Source organism: Esox lucius, chromosome 11 (assembly GCF_011004845.1).
Source record: "Esox lucius isolate fEsoLuc1 chromosome 11, fEsoLuc1.pri, whole genome shotgun sequence".
Lineage (NCBI taxonomy): Eukaryota > Metazoa > Chordata > Actinopteri > Esociformes > Esocidae > Esox > Esox lucius.
The window spans coordinates 36,283,497-36,301,736 of record NC_047579.1 but is presented as its reverse complement, the minus strand read 5'-3'; the positions used below and the strand labels follow the sequence as shown (position 1 = coordinate 36,301,736).

Here is an 18,240-nt window from a genome sequence, read left to right as displayed (position 1 = left end):
TCCATTTCTTTTTTTTGAGCAGTTATATTGTAACTTTGCTTGTGTGTTTTGGATCATTGTCATGTAGCAATGTTCAGTTCAGCCTCTGAATTTTGACAAATGACCTCAAGAACTCTCCGGTATAATATGTAATTAATGGTTATCTTAAGGATGGCATGTTGGCCAGGCCCTGAGGCAACAAAGCAGCCCCAAACCATAATGCCGCTGCCTCCATGCATTTTGTTGGTATGAAGTTCTTCTGTTCAAAGGCAGAGTTTCTTTCTGCCATCAATATTTGTTATTCTGAGGGTCTCAGGTCTTTTGATCTTGGCATCATATGTTACCAAACCGGACCAACTTTCTAATCTTTATGGAAGGATGGAGCCTTCTAAGTGACTTTCTAACAAACTCCTAATAATTTGCACCTGCTTTTGTGAACCTGATTCTCATTTATGCCATTTTAGGAGATGCTAAACGTTACGATGTACTGACTTATGATGATATTGGATACTAGCTATACCCCTGCTCAAACTGCTTTCAACCAAACTTACTTTCCGTTCTTCCTATGATTTGTTACTTAACAGTGAGATGGACAGAGAGAAAAACATTATGAACCTGAAGCTGAACAAGACGCTGAAGGATTTGAAGAAATGGGGGGTGTTGAGGCAGTGTTGCGTTGGCCATTTTACATGGCAACCAAGCACCAATCATCTCCTTATAATTCACACCTTTTGTTGCGGCTCAATCCACACAGGGGCTTTTACAACACATTTCTGGAACTCACACACAAAGACACAAAAAAAAGAACCAAAAAAAAAAACACACTAACTCCCGAAACACATTCTAACACCTTTCTAGGTCATCATGTTTACATAATCTCTCGCAATAAATTAGATGACAGAAGGGAGGCCTGCTATCTGATGGTCTGTATCATTGTAGGCCTCAAACAGTTCTGAGGGAATGTTGTCATATCGTTAATAGAATAGTCACTCATAGTCAAACCCACATATACTGTAGTTGGTAAAACCAGCCACCTAATCTAGCATTTATCTATAGTATATTCATATAAGATGGCGTAATACATATTAAATAATGCCAAAAGAGAATTACATTGACCGCAAATGTATGGTTACCACATGAACCAAAGGCGTCTTTTGAGGTTTGAAAGTTTTAGTAGCAGCTTTGATGTAATCTTCAAGGGCATTTTCAAGAAATACTATGTTCAGTTTTGGTTAATTTGCATACACGCACACAAACACAAATGCACATATGCTAGTAATGAGTCCAGTTTTAATTTACCCAAGGAGTGTGTCCCATTTTAATTTACCCAATTCCTAAGTCCAATCCTCCATGGATTTGCTCAAATTCCAAAAAGAAACTGAAGGAATGAATAAAAGAATATAAAAAAAAGTTAAAAGGAGTACAACAGTTGAAGGGGATTTTTCTCTCTGATGTTTCGTTACCATGAACGACTATCAGAGTAATGTAAATTGTCGTCCTCGCTGACGTGGTTTCAAATGAAAAACCACAGAAACTTCTCTTTGTCAGAACCATATTTTCACCTTGTCTTTGTTGCAGTGACAGTGAGTAGTGGTATCCATATTGAGGCAATGGAGGATCGGAAATGTGCCTTTTCAAAAAACACCGATTCACCTCAGTCCGTGAAAAGAAATGGACTGTCAGAAGTTGTCAAATTCACTGTCCATCATACTCCTAAATGATTGTTGTTCATTCTCTTATCCAGACCAAACGTTTTTCACATTATTCATCTAGGTACCGCATGTATTTATTAATGTATTTTTTATATTTGACTGTGGCAAAGTAGCTGGTTCAAAACCCCCCTTGATACTGTTGATGAAACTATGTTATTTTTAGCAAATACGGGAGATGGTATTATTAGCATTAGTAGTATGTGGCCTTGAATGTGAAGCTTTGGCCCAGCGCCAAGTTTTTGCTCTATTCTAGGAATAAAAAAACGGGGGACAACAAGAGGAAATTCGAGACCCTTGACAATAACCAGCAATTGAATTTAGGGAGGATGCTTATTTTTTTTTCTCTATAAAATTGCACTTCTGTTTACTTTTGAGGAATAAATGATTGCAAAGTATAATCTTTCAGTGTCATTTGTGAAATGAGTTTGTCAATAGTGTAGAAGTGAAGATTACACATTCTTTAGGGTGTATTCCCTTTCTCAATATATTATATACAGATACACTCACACTTTGTTTTTCTATCCACATGTGGATCTGAGACCTCACACGGAATTCCATGTTCCCTAATTTGTAGCCCTAAACCTAACCCTACCCCTTAACTTACCCCCAACCATATCCTTCCTCCTTAACACAACCTTTAGGCTTAACTTAACCAGAAATCACATTTTTCCTTGTGTGGATTTGCCCAATGCCCCACGATGTTCAATTTGCCAGCCTTTTGTGCACATATAGGGACTTCAGGTCTGCAAGACCACACACACACACACACACACACACTAAACCACACACACATACACCGATCAGCCGTAATATTATGACCACTGACAGGTGAAGTGAATAACACTGATAAACTCGTTATCATGGCACCTGTCAGTGGGTGGGATATATTAGGCAGCAAGTGAACATTCATTCCTCAAAGTTGATGAGTTAGCAGCAGGAAAAATGGCCAAGCGTTAGTATCTGAGCAACTTTGACAAGGGCAAAATTGTGATGGCTAGACGACTGGGTCAGAACATCTCCAAAATGGCAGCCTTTCTGGGGTGTTCCCGGTCTGCATTGGTCAGTACCTATCAAAAGTGGTACAAAGAAGGGAAAGTGGTGAACCGGCGACAGGGTCATGGATGGCCAAGGCTCACTGATGCACCTGGGGAACGAAGGCCGTGTGGTCCAATCCAACAGACAAGCTCCTGTAGCTCAAATTGCTGAAGAAATTAATGCTGGTACTGATAGAAAGGTGTCAGAACACAGTGCATCACAGTTTGTTGTATGGGGCTGCATAGCTGCGGACCAGTCAGGGTACCCATGTTGATCCTTGTCCACTGCCGAAAGCACCTACAATGAGCATCAGAACTGGACCGCGGAGCAACTCCCCTATCACGATAGGAGCCCAGAGAAGCCCTCCTGAGTTTATTCAGCATAACTCGGGGGAAAGCAGGGCAACAGGTCTAGGGGGCTCCGCTCCACTCATATAACCGGATTTACATTCCCGGTAACTAACTTTATATGTCGTGGAGCTCCACACCCTAGAGGGGCATTAGCTCCTAGTGGTCCACGGCGGAGCGAGTGAACCATGGATGTACTCCCTGCCAGACCAACCAGCATGACTTGCACGATTCAGTTAAGAAACCCTAAAACCCCTAAAACCCCAAGACGAAACATCCCTGATAACTGAAGTCAGAGAAGGAATGATCGAATTTGTTAATGATGAAAGTCCTCGCCCAAGGCAGACCTATGAACACATAGGCCCCCCAAGGAAAATAAAGGATGTTGAGTTTAAGCGAAAGGGAAACGTATCCATTCCACATAAAGCACAACAATAACTCACGCACCACATATCACGAGATGAGGGGCATAAGAATACAGACACACAAAAACAGGGAAGCCCCAGGGAGGAGACCTGGACCAAGTGTGTTGGTGGAGCCTCTCGTCCTCCTCACGCACGTGCGGAGGAGGGAAGAAGGCCTGTAAATCGATAACTCTAGTTCGAAAAGAGCTGGTAAGAACCTTAGGTACGAAGGACGGGTTAGGTCTCAGCGAGCGAACCAGGTCTGCAGGCTGCGCATGCGCAGTAGGCCCAGAGGGACCATTGTGTTTGCTGCCACCCTTCATGCCCAACAGGGACATGGCGGCCGGAACCGAACGTCTGGAGGGCGGATGGCACAGGTTGAGGGCAGAGAGCAGATCGAGAGGCTTTCATTGGCTAGCTCCATGTACAAGGCTAGAATCAGGAGATCGTCTGGAAAAGCTAAAATCCTGATGCCCTCCCAGCGTAGGGGCTCTAGCGCCATCTCCAAGCATTTGGAAAAGGTGCACGGAGCCAGAGCGTAGCTAAATGGGATCCTGGTATACTCGTAGACCATGCCCTGAAAGGCAAACTGGAAAAACTTCCTGTGTCTGCCCGTACCTTGCGGAGGGAGGGAGATGCAGGGGCCGTGAGGGTGACGTTGCCACTCACAGCCCACTCCACGCCTAGACCGGACGGCCTGGGCTTCTTAGACGGCCACGGAGTATCCAGTCTGGTGGCGGGTTGTTTGCGTTGTCAGTACTGAAATGGCCCCCACAGTCACCAGATCTCAACCCAATAGAGCATCTTTGGGATGTGGTGGAACGGGAGCTTCGTGCAATGGGTGTGCATCCCACAAATCTCCATCAACTGCAAGATGCTATCCTATCAATATGGGCCAACATTTCTAAAGAATGCTTTCAGCACCATGTTGAATCAATGCCACGTAGATTTAAGGCAGTTCTGAAGGTGAAAGGGGGTCAAACACAGTATTAGTGTGGTGTTCCTAATAATCCTTTAGGTGAGTGTATATATATATATACTTCTTTTTTTTTCCTGGACTGTGCATTTGTCAGCACTTTCTTCACAGTAACCTGAGGTGCAGCTATGGAGGAGATTATTTCCCTTGTGGCTCTTGGGGACATTTTGGAATGGTGTCCACTGTTAGGCCAAGTTGCATGTTGATTCATTTGCTTCTCATTGTAAATGATTTGCTTTACAGTGGACTGATGGATCTCAGTTATTTGGGGGATGGTTGGATAGCCTCCTCCTGACTGATGTGCTTTCACATTCCTTATTTCCTCTCAGCAAGTTGTTTCGCATCTAACAGATTCCTACTTTTATAACCAATTATTTATCACCTGATTCTCCTTACTTAATTTAATGCAACCTGTGACATACTTATTTTTCTGCCTGCACTAATTCCTTTTTAATCCTGTTTTTCTACTACATGCATGATTTCCTCTAAACTATCATATGGAATTAGTAACTATAAACCGTTGATGTCAGATATGAGAAGACTGGTCCTGATTAAAAATATATTCCTGGGCCAACACTCTGTGAAGGCAATGTAAATATGACTGTACCAACACTGAAAAGACAATATAAATAAGACTTTGCCAAAACTCTGTAAAGAAAATTTAAATATGACTGTGCCAACACTGAAAATACAATGTAAATATGACAGTGCCAACACTCTGTAAAGACAATGTAAATATGACTCTGCCAACACTCTGTAAAGACAATGTAAATATGACTCTGCCAACACTCTGTAAAGACAATGTAAATATGACTGTGTGTGGTGGATAATTTAAGCAGGCTGAACCGGTTCAGGAAACGATATTGGACAGGAGACCTCCAGCAAGTGTCAGCGGGCCTGTTGTCAGTGTGCAGAGCACCTTAGCGCAACTACGCGTCGTTCTCACCTTCCCCTCCCAATGCAGACCACAGCCCCGACACCCCCAACCCCCCCCCATCGGCTCTGTGGTCTACTGTTGGAGATTGTTTTTCATGTCACCTCTCTACACACACAAAACGCTGAGGCCTCATACTTACTTCCCGCCACAACGCGGACTGTGACCTTTCAATAAGCACCTTGTGTCGCTCACTCACCGTCACGCACACCAACTCCCTCACACAGCAACACCCTGCCCTTCTACTGAATGCTGGCTCCATTCTACCCCCTCTGAAGAAGACAAACAAGTACCCATTCCACTTCACAATTTGGGGGTGTTAAAGTGTTTTAGTGGCACCCCCCCCCACCCACCCACCAAACAACGCCCTCGAAATGTCCCTTGTACTATGGGAGGCAGTTGTTGCAACACAGCCCTGAACTGAACTGTTTTTACAGAGTGCTTCGTTCTTCATAGGTCATATATACCGCATCTGTTGCGCAATGCCCCCTCCACCAAAAGACAGAGCTGGCGTTAAGATGAGCAGACAAACTTCACAGGCCCTTTTCACCTCTATGTGCTAAGCATCTACAAGTGTTGTAGTGACTTTTTAACAAGTAGAGGTTTCTGTCAATTTCAACCTCCACCGACAATATTTATTTTGCTTAGGATTCTACAGTACCTTATGTTTACATATGCATAGGTTGTTGCCAATGGCGACTATGTCGTTTTGTACATATGAAATCCAACAATGGAGGAAACAGGTGTTCCGCACGAGAACCGACGCATTTAACCGGATCGTGTGTGCGTTCTGACCTTAAGCGTTACACACTACAGATAACCACTAGTCATATCTTTGAGGAAAAGGGACATCTGTGGCTATGAGTCGAATGACCTTTACATAGTCATGCTAACGCAGTTCATCTTTCTGCTGTACCTTGTACGTCTGCATTGTAGAGCATCTTTTGACTCCCTCACCTTTCACTTCAGTTCTTGACTGAAACCTAACTACGGCCCTGGAGGCTGGTGAGGTCGAGCGGAGGATGGCTCATAATGTCTGCGGCGGCGGGAATGGATCGAACACACGGGAGACGGGTGTGATAGACACGCTTCTCGAGTTCCTGTTCCAGCCGTATGAGCCGTGCGTCTGCTTTGAACTGAAAGGCCGTCATGGGTCTACTAAACGGACTATATGACTTTGACAATCCGGCACTTCGATTTGTGAAACCACCTGAAATGTCGGTGTGAACATGTGTTTCAGTGTCAGTCTACTTTGCTGGTGCTCCACTGAAACAGGATGCGGTGCATTCACTATTTATACCTTTAAACATAAAAGGCTATATGAACCTAATAGCTTTGTCTGTAGGCTTTATGGGCGTTATGATAGTTAGAGCGGTGGTCCTGAAGACATGAATGAGAGCACCTTCTATTTTTGGGGCCATTCGGTATTGCACTAGATTAGAACAATATTCCAAGCAGTCCGTACACATCGGGTGCATAATGATAGGGTAAAAACTAAAATGTGCAGCCCCTTGGGTTCAAAGGTCCAGTATTAATGAATGCAGTTTTCGAGAATGGTTATTCTATCAGAAGTTTTTTTTCTTCTATCTTTGGTGTTCTGTGTGCTTCCTGCAAGACAGCAAACTTCAGTCAGAGCGAGATGTTGTGGTTAAATGTGTCACCATGAGATGTCACTGGGCACTTCAATCGAGAGAGTGTGTGAGAGAGAGAGAGAGAGAAGACGACAATAGAAGTACAGCGTGGGGGGAATGATAGAGTGACAGGGAGAGTCAGAAAGACAAAGGGTGAAACGGACAAAAGAGAGGCAGATGTACAGACAGACAGACGGAGACCTACCTGAGCAGGGAGGAGAGAGAGAGCATCTATAACAGTCAAACATAGACACAAGGGATTAGAATGAGAACTCTGTCTTTAGCAGACCTGCGCTGACACTCCAGCCCTGACTGAAAAGGTAAGACTGAAAAAGCAAAGCATTGTTTCTTTTGTGCCTGGGAATCATCACTTGATTCAAATTAGATTGTCCTTTTGATTCGAGAAATGTCAAATTATCATTATCATTGTATAATTGTTGGTTTTTCATTAAAATATTTTAATCTGTAGCTCATCTATAGGTCCATGTGTCAGATGCTTCACTGAGTGTAATAATTTAAAACCAATACATAATTAATCCAAGCAGAGCATCAGCCTGTGTGTTGCTGGAATCCAAGCAGAGCATCAGCCTGTGTGTTGCTGGAATCCAAGCAGAGCATCAGCCTGCGTGTTGCTGGAATCCAAGCAGAGCATCAGCCTGTGTGTTGCTGGAATCCAAGCAGAGCATCAGCCTGTGTGTTACTGGAATTCAAACAGAGCATCAGGCTGTGTGTTGCTGGAATCCAAGCAGAGCATCAGCCTGTGTGTTACTGGAATCCAAGCAGAGCATCAGTCTGTGTGTTACTGGAATCCAAGCAGAGCATCAGCCTGTGTGTTGCTGGAATCCAAGCAGAGCATCAGCCTGTGTGTTACTGGAATCCAAGCAGAGCATCAGCCTTTGTGTTACTGGAATCCAAGCAGAGCATCAGCCTGTGTGTTACTGGAATCCAAGCAGAGCATCAGCCTGTGTGTTACTGGAATCCAAGCAGAGCATCAGCCTGTGTGTTACTGGAATCCAAGCAGAGCATCAGCCTGTGTGTTACTGGAATCCAAGCAGAGCATCAGCCTGTGTGTTACTGGAAGCCAACCATTCTATAGTATTCTATATAAGTGTATTCTATAAGAAGTTGTATTCTATAAGTGTATTCTATATGTCTCTAAGGATGTATGGTTATTCCACAAAGATATCGCTTTAGAGTAGATTCCGCTGCCTCTTTCCAAAAAACAACGGGTGGCTTCATCGTCTTACCATTTAGTTTGCCACACTAGCGTAGTGTGATGACACCAGGCCCGGGTGCAAGATGTTTTTTACGGGCCCCTGACCAAAACCATATATGCATGTGAAGAAGACACTGTCGTAGATTACGCTACCATCTGCCGTCTCATTGTGATAACAGGATGGAAACACATGTTGGAAAATATAATCATTTTTTGATAGAGGCCAAGCACGGACCCACCACCCATGGCAGGCCCTGGTGCAACTGCACCTCCTACACCTGATACACCACTGGTTTGCCATTTTGACAGGGGTGGTCATGGTCCGTTGTCTCTAAAGGATAGTCTCTTGTTTTTTTTATTGTATGTGTTGTCCTTAGTTTTCCAGCCAGACCAGGGTTTGTTCTGATGGCGACGTTGTGGGTCATGTTTCACCTGCTTTTCCTGCTTTCCTCATCACCAGGCTCCACACACAACATCCACGGTAACCATTGCGACTCTCTGGTACACTCATCCTGCTCATTTACATAAAATCTGTGGAAACAACATAACACCTGAAGAAACATGATTTATTGGATTTTAATGGATAAAGTAATACATACTGCGAGTGTATAGATAAAAAATTATAATAATCATTGAAACACAGAAGTAAATTGTTCGTACTTCTGTGCTCAAACTCCGAAGTGTGATTTTTGGGGTAAATACAGCTCCGGAAAAAATTAAGAGACCACTGCACCTTTTTCTTTCCTTTCCAAAAAAGTTGAAAAGGAAGTTTTTGAGTGAGGAACAGAAGTGTTGAATTTGTTCCTCACTCAAAACCTTTCTTTTTCACTTTTTTGGAAAGGAAAGAAAAGAGTTAAGTGATCTCTTAATTTTTCACCGAGCTGTATAAAGGAAACATCTTTTTAGTTTCTCGTTTTCTCATTGTCTTTTTCCTCCTAGGGCTCTCTTGTCTGAATGATTATATCAACAACATCACCTGTGTGTGGAACAGCTCGGGAACAGATCCTAATCTTGGCTGTCGGCTCCTAGGAACAAGAGAAAACTATAAGAGGGAACTTCTGTAAGCAGTCTGTCTTTGTTATTATTACACAGGTATAACAACATGAACATGTCTGTGTGTAAAGTGGAGATTCATTTTAATTCATATTCATTAATTTCTTCTGTTTAGCCAAAGTGGTTGTGACCTCAAGCCTTTGGATGGCCTAGTAGATTTATCCCGAGGCTGCAGTTTTGTCTTTGAGGACCATGTAAGTGATTCCGCTATTGAATATATAATGTTAATCTTAACCTATTCACTATTATTAATTTTCTGATTGTATACAGTGCTGCATGAAAGTATGCAAATCTCTTTTGCATTTGTAGTTTTTCTTAGTTGTCACCATCAAATCTTTGTTTGATCAGAACCAGTTTTAATTATCTGACATGACATGATGTTTATGGTTCCAATTCCATATGATGGTTTAGAGGAAACCATGTGTGTAGTAGAAAAACTGAATTAAAAAGGAATTGGTAGGGCAGGTGCAAAAATAATGTAAAATACATTACTTTGGTTAAATAAAATTGAAAATATATAATCTGTTTTTGTTGGTGTCCTTTACTTGAAATATCTTTATCATTTGTTAGTCATCGTATAGAGTATGTCAAGGAGAAGGTACGTTGACAAACAGCCAATCTGTCTTGGTTTTTCTCCTCAGGAATTCAGCTCTGCTGAGTACCTCTCCAGCATGAAGGTGGAATGTAACGGGTCTGAGATTGCAAGTCTAGAACAATACCATCCTATTAAGCACAGTGAGTGTCCATTTGGTCAGCGTTCTCTACTGTTAATCTATTTAATATGTTCTTAATACTATTCATGTATTTAATATGTTCGTAATGCTATTAATGTATATAAAATGTATGCAATACTTGTATTGTATTTAATATGTACCTAATACTATTGATGTCAAATTGGCTTTGGAACGCTTCAGAATTATTTTCCTTAAAAACAATCTTCTAAATCAGTGTTTCTCAACCCTGCTCCTGGAGGCCCCCCACATGCTGCATGTTTTAGATTTCTCCCTGCCCTAACATACAGTTGTGCTCATATGTTTGCATACACTGGCATAAATAGTGACATTTTGGCATTGATTTTGAAAATATGACTGATCATTTCAAGAAATCTGTCATATATTTAAGGATAGTGACCATTTGAAGCCATTTATTATCACATAGTTGTTTGGCTCCTTTTTAAGGTCACGTTACAATAAACTTGCATAGGCCTATTGCAACATACAGTAGGCTAATTCTATTTATGCTCAAACAGTTGGCTGCAAATGCCTGCATTATATATTGACTGAAGCTGACTCTACTATGGTCTGGCCAAGTACAAACTGTCAAGACCAAGGCAAATATGTCCAAATCCAAAGTGGATATTTAGTCTTGGCCCCCCCTCAGACACACATACATTACGCAAAATCTGATCATTGTGGTTCTATAAATATATCAAGATTTTTACATTATAACCACTGTTAATGCAGTTAAGCAATTGTGTCTGCACACAGCCTATTAACTACCAGAACATAGCAAACAGTGCTTGACTCGGGCTGACTTCTAATTTGGGTCAAAGAGAACATCAGTTCCTTTTTTGGGAAGAACTGTCTGGAACGCTGTAGGCTACCCGCACTTGTAATTAAACAAATTAGCCGGTCAGTCACCTGCCCAGATTCACATTTAGAAGCAAAAAAGTAGTCGGACCCAGAATGAGATGTGACTGTATGATTATTTCTTTGGTGCGTGTGGCAATAGAGGCGCCATCAGCCCAGTTATGCACAATCACGTGGGATTTTTCCATGTTTTAAAGTCACAAACGTTTTAAATCATAAAGATTACATAAATCATCCAAATGGCCCTGATCAAAAGTTTACATACCCATGAATGTTTGGCCAGACACACAAGGTGACACACACAGGTGAAAATTGCAATTAAAGGGGAATTTCCTACACCTGTAGCTTTTTAAAATGCAATTAAAAAGATATCCAATGTCTTGCAAATGCCAGTCAGAAATGTTCAATCACTTATTTAGAAGTAGAAAATTTGGGGATCTCTTGATTCCAAGCCAAGGTTAGGTAGACTATGAAAGATTTCAGCCTATACTGCCAGAATAATTGTTCGGGATACAAAGAAAAACCCACAGGTAACCTCAGGAGAAATACAGGCTGCTCTGGAAAAAGACAGTGTGGTTGTTTCAAGGAGCATGATATGACGATACTTGAACAAAAATGAGCTGCATGGTCGAGTTGCCAGAAAGAAGCCTTTACCTCACCAATGCCACAAAAAAGCCTAGTTACAATATGCCCGACAACACCTTGACACGCCTCACAGCTTCTGGCTGTAATTTGGAGTGATGAGACCAAAATAGAGATTTATGGCCACAGCCATAAGCGCTATATTGGAGAGGGGTCAACAAGGCCTATAGTGAGCAGAATACCATCCCCACTGTGAAGCATGGTGATGGCTCACTGATGTTTTGGGGGTGTGTGAGCTCTAAAGGCATGAGGAATCTTGTGAAAACTGAGGGCAAGATGAATGCAGCATGTTATCAGAAAATACTGTCAGACAATTTGCATTCAAGCTGCTCATGGGACGCTCTTGGACTTTCCAGCACAACAATGACCCTAACATGGCCTGGAGGGTCAAGGTCATGTTGACCCTCCAGTAGTTACAGCAGAAAAAGGTGAAGGTTCTGTAGTGGCCATCACAGTCCCCTGACCTTAATATGATCAAGCCACTCTGGGTAGATCTCAAACATGTGGTTTATACAAGACGACCAGACTTAGCATGACCTGGAGGCATTTTGCCAAGACGAATAGGCAGCTATACCTCCTGCAAGAATTCGGGGCCTCACAGACAACTATTACAAAAGACTGCACACTGTCATTGATGATAAAGGGGGCAATACACAGTACTGATAACTAAGGGTATGCAGACTTTTGAACAGGGGTCATATACATTTTTTTGTTGGCATGTTTTGTTCTATGATTGTGCCCTTCTGTTTTACCTACAGCTGAATCCCATAAGAAGTAAAAAAGAAATGTGTTTTGCCTGCTCACTCATGTTTTCTTTACACATTGTACATACTCTGGAAAAAATGGAGAGACCACTGCACATTTCCTCACTCAAAACATTCCTTTTCAGCTTTTTTGGAAAGGAAAGAAAAAGTTGCAGTGGTCTCTTAACTTTTTCCTGAGCTGTATATCACCAATTTTCCAAGGGCATGCAAACTTTTGAGCACAACTGTACCTGATGTAGTTCATGAAGGACTTGATAATGAGCTGATCACTTGCGTCAGGTGAGATAGAGCATGGAGAGATTTAAAACATGCAGGGCAGGGTGCCTCCAAGAGCAGGGTTGAGAAACAGTAAATGAATAATGAGCCAATCACTGGACGTTCGACAAACCGCCTCCGTTAACATCCCCACAGTAAAGATGCATCCTCCTGCCAACCCGGTATTCGTTAACGGGACCAACCTCACCTTCAGCGCCGGTAACCTTCTGTCTAAGAAAATCTACATCTATCAGTTCCAGGTGCAGCTGAAGAGGGAAGACGAGCCTTGGAATGTGAGTGAGACAGAACAGATTCATATGCCTGTTTCAGTAGTGACTTGTCTTGCTTTCTTGCCTGCATAGTTGATCAATACAAAACATGGCCTCCAGTGCAAATGTACTGGTAAAGGGTGAGTCTGAATCCGGCTGACTGCTCTTTAGGGAGGGAAATACTCCCTCCTGTCATCCTCCAACAGTCTTTGTCAAATAGCAATTTAAAAAATGCCCCAGTAGTGATTTATTTTAGTTTTATAATCTCCATCCTGTGTCTGACAGGACACCCATAGTTTTATTAAGACACATATGGAGCCATGGATTGACATCAAGTTGGAGCTGCCTGGGCTGTACCACATCAGGGTGAGGGTCAGGGCAACGGAGCCCCCCTCTGACACCTGGAGTGACTGGAGCCCCACTGTAGAGTACAGGGTCCCGCAGACCTTCATCCAGCCAGGTAGGCTCGGTACCAAGACACTAGGCCGGAAGGCTGCCGGGGGGACACGTACCCCCGCAATGTCAGAGGCAGGTCCCCCCAAATAGGCACCATCAAACTCACTCCCTTGCACCAAGACACAAGCTATTGGCTCATACCGGAGAAAAAGTCTGGGCATGTTGAGGTGCTCTGTGGCCCATACAGAAATACAACAGACCTGCATTTCTAAAACTCAACTTGCCCCGTTTGTTCCCATTTCCATGGCGTCCACAGACATCACCATCTGGCTTGTACTGACTGGGGTGTTCACTGGTCTCCTCATGCTCTTCCTCCTGGTCTTTTACAAAACTCACAATAACAACAGGTAAGAGACGCGTGACATTGGTCATCCGGTAGGACCCTGAAGTACCAGCTGAGCGAATTCATTAGGTGTTCTCATAATTGTTTGCATAAATCAATACCAAGCAGCATTTGCAGTCTGCACCATGAGTAAATTTTTTCTCTGTTTTCTTCTCAAGTAAAAGACAGCAGCTGAAGACCCTGAATATCTCTTGCCCTGTAGAGTCCTTAACGGAGTCTGTTGTATGGTCCATTCAGACCCTGTTACTCTATCTCTAAAGTATAATGAGTATTATCAAGTACAAGTTTGATGCAGTTTGACATGAGTTTTATCCTCTTGAATGGCAGAAGTATATTCTGGATATATTTGTAACCACATGAGCGGATTGGGAAAAAAATCTAATCATAGCCCATATTTAATGTCTTTACTATACAATATACACATATCACATCATATTGTAGAAGGTACATAACACGAAGGTCCCCAGAAGTGTTTCAACAGCACAACTCTCTGGGACCTGAACATGGCCTGCTGATTTCTCACCAGTTATAGTCTCGGTGTGAGAGAGCTGTGTGAATATGTCTACACTGTCTACTGTTGGATGTTTCCAAGAGACCTAACGATTGACTTCTTTAAACCCTCATTGTCTTGGTGTTACAGGAAATGCCAATATGTGCCTGACCCTGCCAAATACTTCCACACATTGAATTCTGTCCACGGTGGAGACTTCCAGGTAGTCCTTTCACTTAAAAATACTCCAGATTCCTTGTTGAGTTTATGCTGTTCTGTGGACATGGCATAGTTCAACTGAATACTAAAATGTTGTCTCATAATCTTAATATCAAATCAGTACTAGTGGACAATCTGGTAGATCTCTCTGGAACCTGATGGTGTGACTGCATATATCTTTACTTATTTTGTTCTTCTACCATTTGACGTTTGATTTGGGGACAGAAACTCCTGACAGTAAAAGGAAAGGGTCTGGCCACAGCACCAACCCAAGGGAAGCGTTAGTCATTAACAGACCCTGTGTGGTTTCTCTTTTGGTTTTAATTCTTCTCACAGCAAAATGGAGTTCTAGAAAAGCCCTCTATCCCTTGCATGAACAGTAACGCCAAGAAACCCAACGCAAAACAAGCACAGCAAGGGAACGCACATACTGACCTTTTGCTAACTTCATCTTTCAAATATATTTTGTAGAAGCCCTAATCAACTAACAGGAGCAGTCAGGGTTAATTGCCTCAATCAAGGGCAAATGGACAGATGTTCACCATGTCTTTTCAGAGGTTTCAACCAGAGATGTTTTAGCGTCTGACCAAACACTCAAAACGCTAATTGCCACCCTGTCTTGATACTTTGAAATACAGTTGTGCTAATAAGTTTGCATACCCTGGTAGAAATTGTGAAATCTTGGCATTGATTTTGAAAATATGACTCATGCTAAAAAACTGGATGTCATTTAAGGATAGTGGTCATATAAAGCCACTTATTATCACATAGTTGTTTGACTCCTTTTTAAATCATAATGACAACAGAAATCACCAAAATGGCCCTGATCAAAAGTTTACATACCCTTGAATGTTTGGCCTTGTTACAGACACACAAGGTGACACACACAGGTGAATATGGAAATTAAAGTCTGTGTATAAATAGTCAATGAGTTTGTTAGCTTTCACGTAGATGCACTGAGCAGGCTAGATACTGAGCCATGGGGAGCAGAAAATAACTGTCAAAAGACCTGCGTAACAAGGTAATGGAACATTATAAAGATTGAAAAGCATATAAAAAGATATCCAAAGCCTTGCAAAACCAGTTAGTACTGTTCAATCACTTATTAAGAAGTGGAAAATTCAGGTGTATCTCGATACCAAGCCAAGGTCAGGTAGACTAAGAAAGATTTAAGCCAAAAATGCCAGAAGAATTGTTTGGGATACAAAGAAAAACCCACAGGTAACCTGAGGAAAAATACAGGCTTCTCTGGAAAAAGACGATGTGGTTGTTTCAAGGAGCACAAAACAACGATTCTTGAACAAAAATGAGCTGCATTGTCGAGTTGCCAGAAAGAAGCCTTTACTGCACCAATGCCACAAAAAAAGCCAGATTACAATATGCCTGAGAACACCTTGACACGCCACAGCTTCCGGCACAGTATCATTTGGAGTGACGAGACCAAAATAGAAATGTGCATTCTTCTGCACGAAAGCAGCACATGGGACGCTCTTGGACTTTCTAGCACGACAATGACCCTAGGCACAAGACCAAGTTGACCCTCCAGCGGTTTCAGCAGAAAAAGATGAAGGTTCTGGAGTGGTCATCACAGTATCCTGACCTTAATATGATCGAGCCACTCTGGGGAGATCTCAAACATGTGGTTCATGCAAGACAATCAAAGACTTTGCATGAACTGGATACATTTTGCCAAGACGAATGGGCAGCTATACCACCTGCAAGAATTCGGGGCCTCATAAACGACTATTGCAAAAGATTGTACGCTGTCATTGATGCTAAAGGAGACAACACACAGTATTAAGAACTAAAGGTATGCAGACTTTTGAACAGTGTCATTTCATTTTTTTCTTTGTTGCCAGGTTTAGTTCTATGATTGTGCCATTCTGTTATGACCTGAATGTGAATCCCATAAGAAATGTTATGTGTTTAGCCTGCTCATTCATGTTTTTTTATTTTTTTTATTTTTACAAATGGTGCATATATTACCAATAATCCAAGGTTTTGCAATCTTTTGAGCACAACTGTATGTCTGTGTAGATGCAATACAAATATGTATCTTTATTATTTTGCTTAGGCATTTAGTATAACCGCTCAGCTTCATCACGCTGTGTACAGTTCACAAAATGCTGACCTCTGTCTCTGGGCCTCCAATGCAGAAATGGCTGAGTCCCCCGTTTGCCCCGGAAGCCTTTAACCCCGTGCAGGCCGGTGAGGACACCTCCAACCTCGAGGTTTCTGAGACGGAGGTCTGTGACCTCAGCCACTCCTCCTTCTCTACCACCGTGGCCGTCCTCCAACACCCCGACCCCGACGCCGCCCCGGAGGACTCCAGCAGCCAGTCCTCCTTTTTCTCCAACGTTGGATACTTCTACTCCAACCATACCAGTGGCCTCTGCTTCGAGTCCTGCCCGGTCTACTTCACCTACCGGGGGGACGAGCCCTCCCTCTTGGCAGCCACCTCCTCCTCCTATGAGCGCCTGCAGCATCTTGACTGGCCGCAACGGGAGCCCCAGAGCCCAGACTCTGGCTTTGGCATGGAGAATGGAGAGGACCCGGTGGAGGAGGAAGGAGAGGGCAAGAAGCAAAGCATGATGGTCCACGTTGACCATCATTCACCCCCTCTTCTTGTCCTAACCCTCTCCTGGCCGGCTCAAATGTCAACTGGGCCTCAGCAGACCCCGAGTGTCCCCCAGCTGCCCCTTCAGATCACAGAGATAGCCTCTGATACAGTGCCCTGCAACCTTTACAGTGCCTGGCCAGTAGATGGCGCTCTAGGCAGATCCTCCTCAATGACAGTAGAGCCCACTTGCAGCGGATATTTAACCGTTAAAGAGTTGCAGAATACCTACAGCAACAAGTCTATTTGAACGGTGCGGGCCAATTAAAAACCATTAAAAGCCATCAGATGTTAATCAGCTGATATCTCAATTAAACCAGCAATACTTGCAAAAAGTACCCAAACAGATTTTAATTGCAACCAACACTGGCCAACAATTCTCATGACTTCTTATTTTTTATTTAGTCTTTTAGTAGAAAGCTATTCTGTCATTTGGCTGTTATTATCATTGGGAATACTTAGACCTGTTTCGAGAGCAGTCTAAGAGCATCTGTTGGGAAATAAAATCGAAACAATAGTGCAGCAAGTTTATTTTGGCAAATCACCAACACATTGTTTTAACAGAAAAACTAAGCTGTTGAAGACTCTCATAATAGGTTCTGTGCACCAGCGTATGGACGAACTTCCGCTTTAGCCAGATGTCGGCATATCATTTTTGAAGTCATTGAATGGCGCAAGCCATATTTTATTAAAAAGAGGACATTCTCCTGATTAAAATGATGCCCCACTTGTACCTTGAAACTTAAATGAGTCACGTACATTATATTTCTTTTTTTCCTTACAACAGCATCACTCATCTTGTTGTGAGTTTAGGTGTTTACTAATGTGGATGAGTATTAGTAAGTACACCGGAAACTGCAATACCGACTTCTAGACAAAAGCGGAAGTTTGTCACTACGTTGGTGCACAGAGTCTATTTTATTTTTTGCATCCTAACGATTTATTGTTAACAGTTCAATTTAATTCCGATAGAAATACAACCCAGTTTTCCAAAACGTTGGGACACGGCATAAATTGCTAATGAAAACAGTGCATTGATGTGCAAATAATTAATCCCTATATTTAATTGAAAATAGTACAAAGACAGCATATTAAAAGTTGAAACTGAGAAATGTTATTGTTTTTGGAAAAATACATGCTTGTTTAGAATTCTTTGCCAGCAACACGTTTCAAAATGTTAACACTGTGTTGCATTGCCTCTTCTTTTAACAACACTCTCTGAGCGTTTGGGAACTGAGGAGATGGATTGCTGTAGTTTTCAAAGTGAAATGTTTTCCCATTCTTGCTTGAAATAGGATTTCAGGTTCTC

At 42.5% G+C, this 18,240-nt stretch overlaps 1 protein-coding gene across 1 annotated transcript; it reads left to right on the top strand.

Annotated features, from left to right (window-relative positions):
- Positions 1-7,077: 7,077 nt before the first annotated feature.
- On the top strand, positions 7,078-17,602 carry il2rb (interleukin 2 receptor, beta). The gene is made up of 10 exons (XM_010903141.3): positions 7,078-7,338; positions 8,612-8,715; positions 9,174-9,294; positions 9,403-9,481; positions 9,929-10,022; positions 12,694-12,830; positions 13,092-13,266; positions 13,519-13,609; positions 14,246-14,318; positions 16,471-17,602. Exons 2-10 carry the CDS (start codon positions 8,640-8,642, stop codon positions 17,179-17,181), a joined length of 1,557 nt encoding a protein of 518 aa, XP_010901443.2. The 5' UTR covers positions 7,078-7,338; positions 8,612-8,639; the 3' UTR covers positions 17,182-17,602.
- Positions 17,603-18,240: the final 638 nt, after the last annotated feature.

Excerpts from the sequence above, each read along its gene's own strand:
- il2rb (XM_010903141.3), top strand. The coding sequence starts at position 8,640 with ATGGCGACGTTGTGGGTCATGTTTCACCTGCTTTTCCTGCTTTCCTCA. Across the intron at positions 9,482-9,928 it reads GTTTTGTCTTTGAGGACCAT|GAATTCAGCTCTGCTGAGTA; the intron begins GTAAGTGATTCC and ends TTTTCTCCTCAG. Across the intron at positions 13,267-13,518 it reads GCAGACCTTCATCCAGCCAG|ACATCACCATCTGGCTTGTA; the intron begins GTAGGCTCGGTA and ends TGGCGTCCACAG.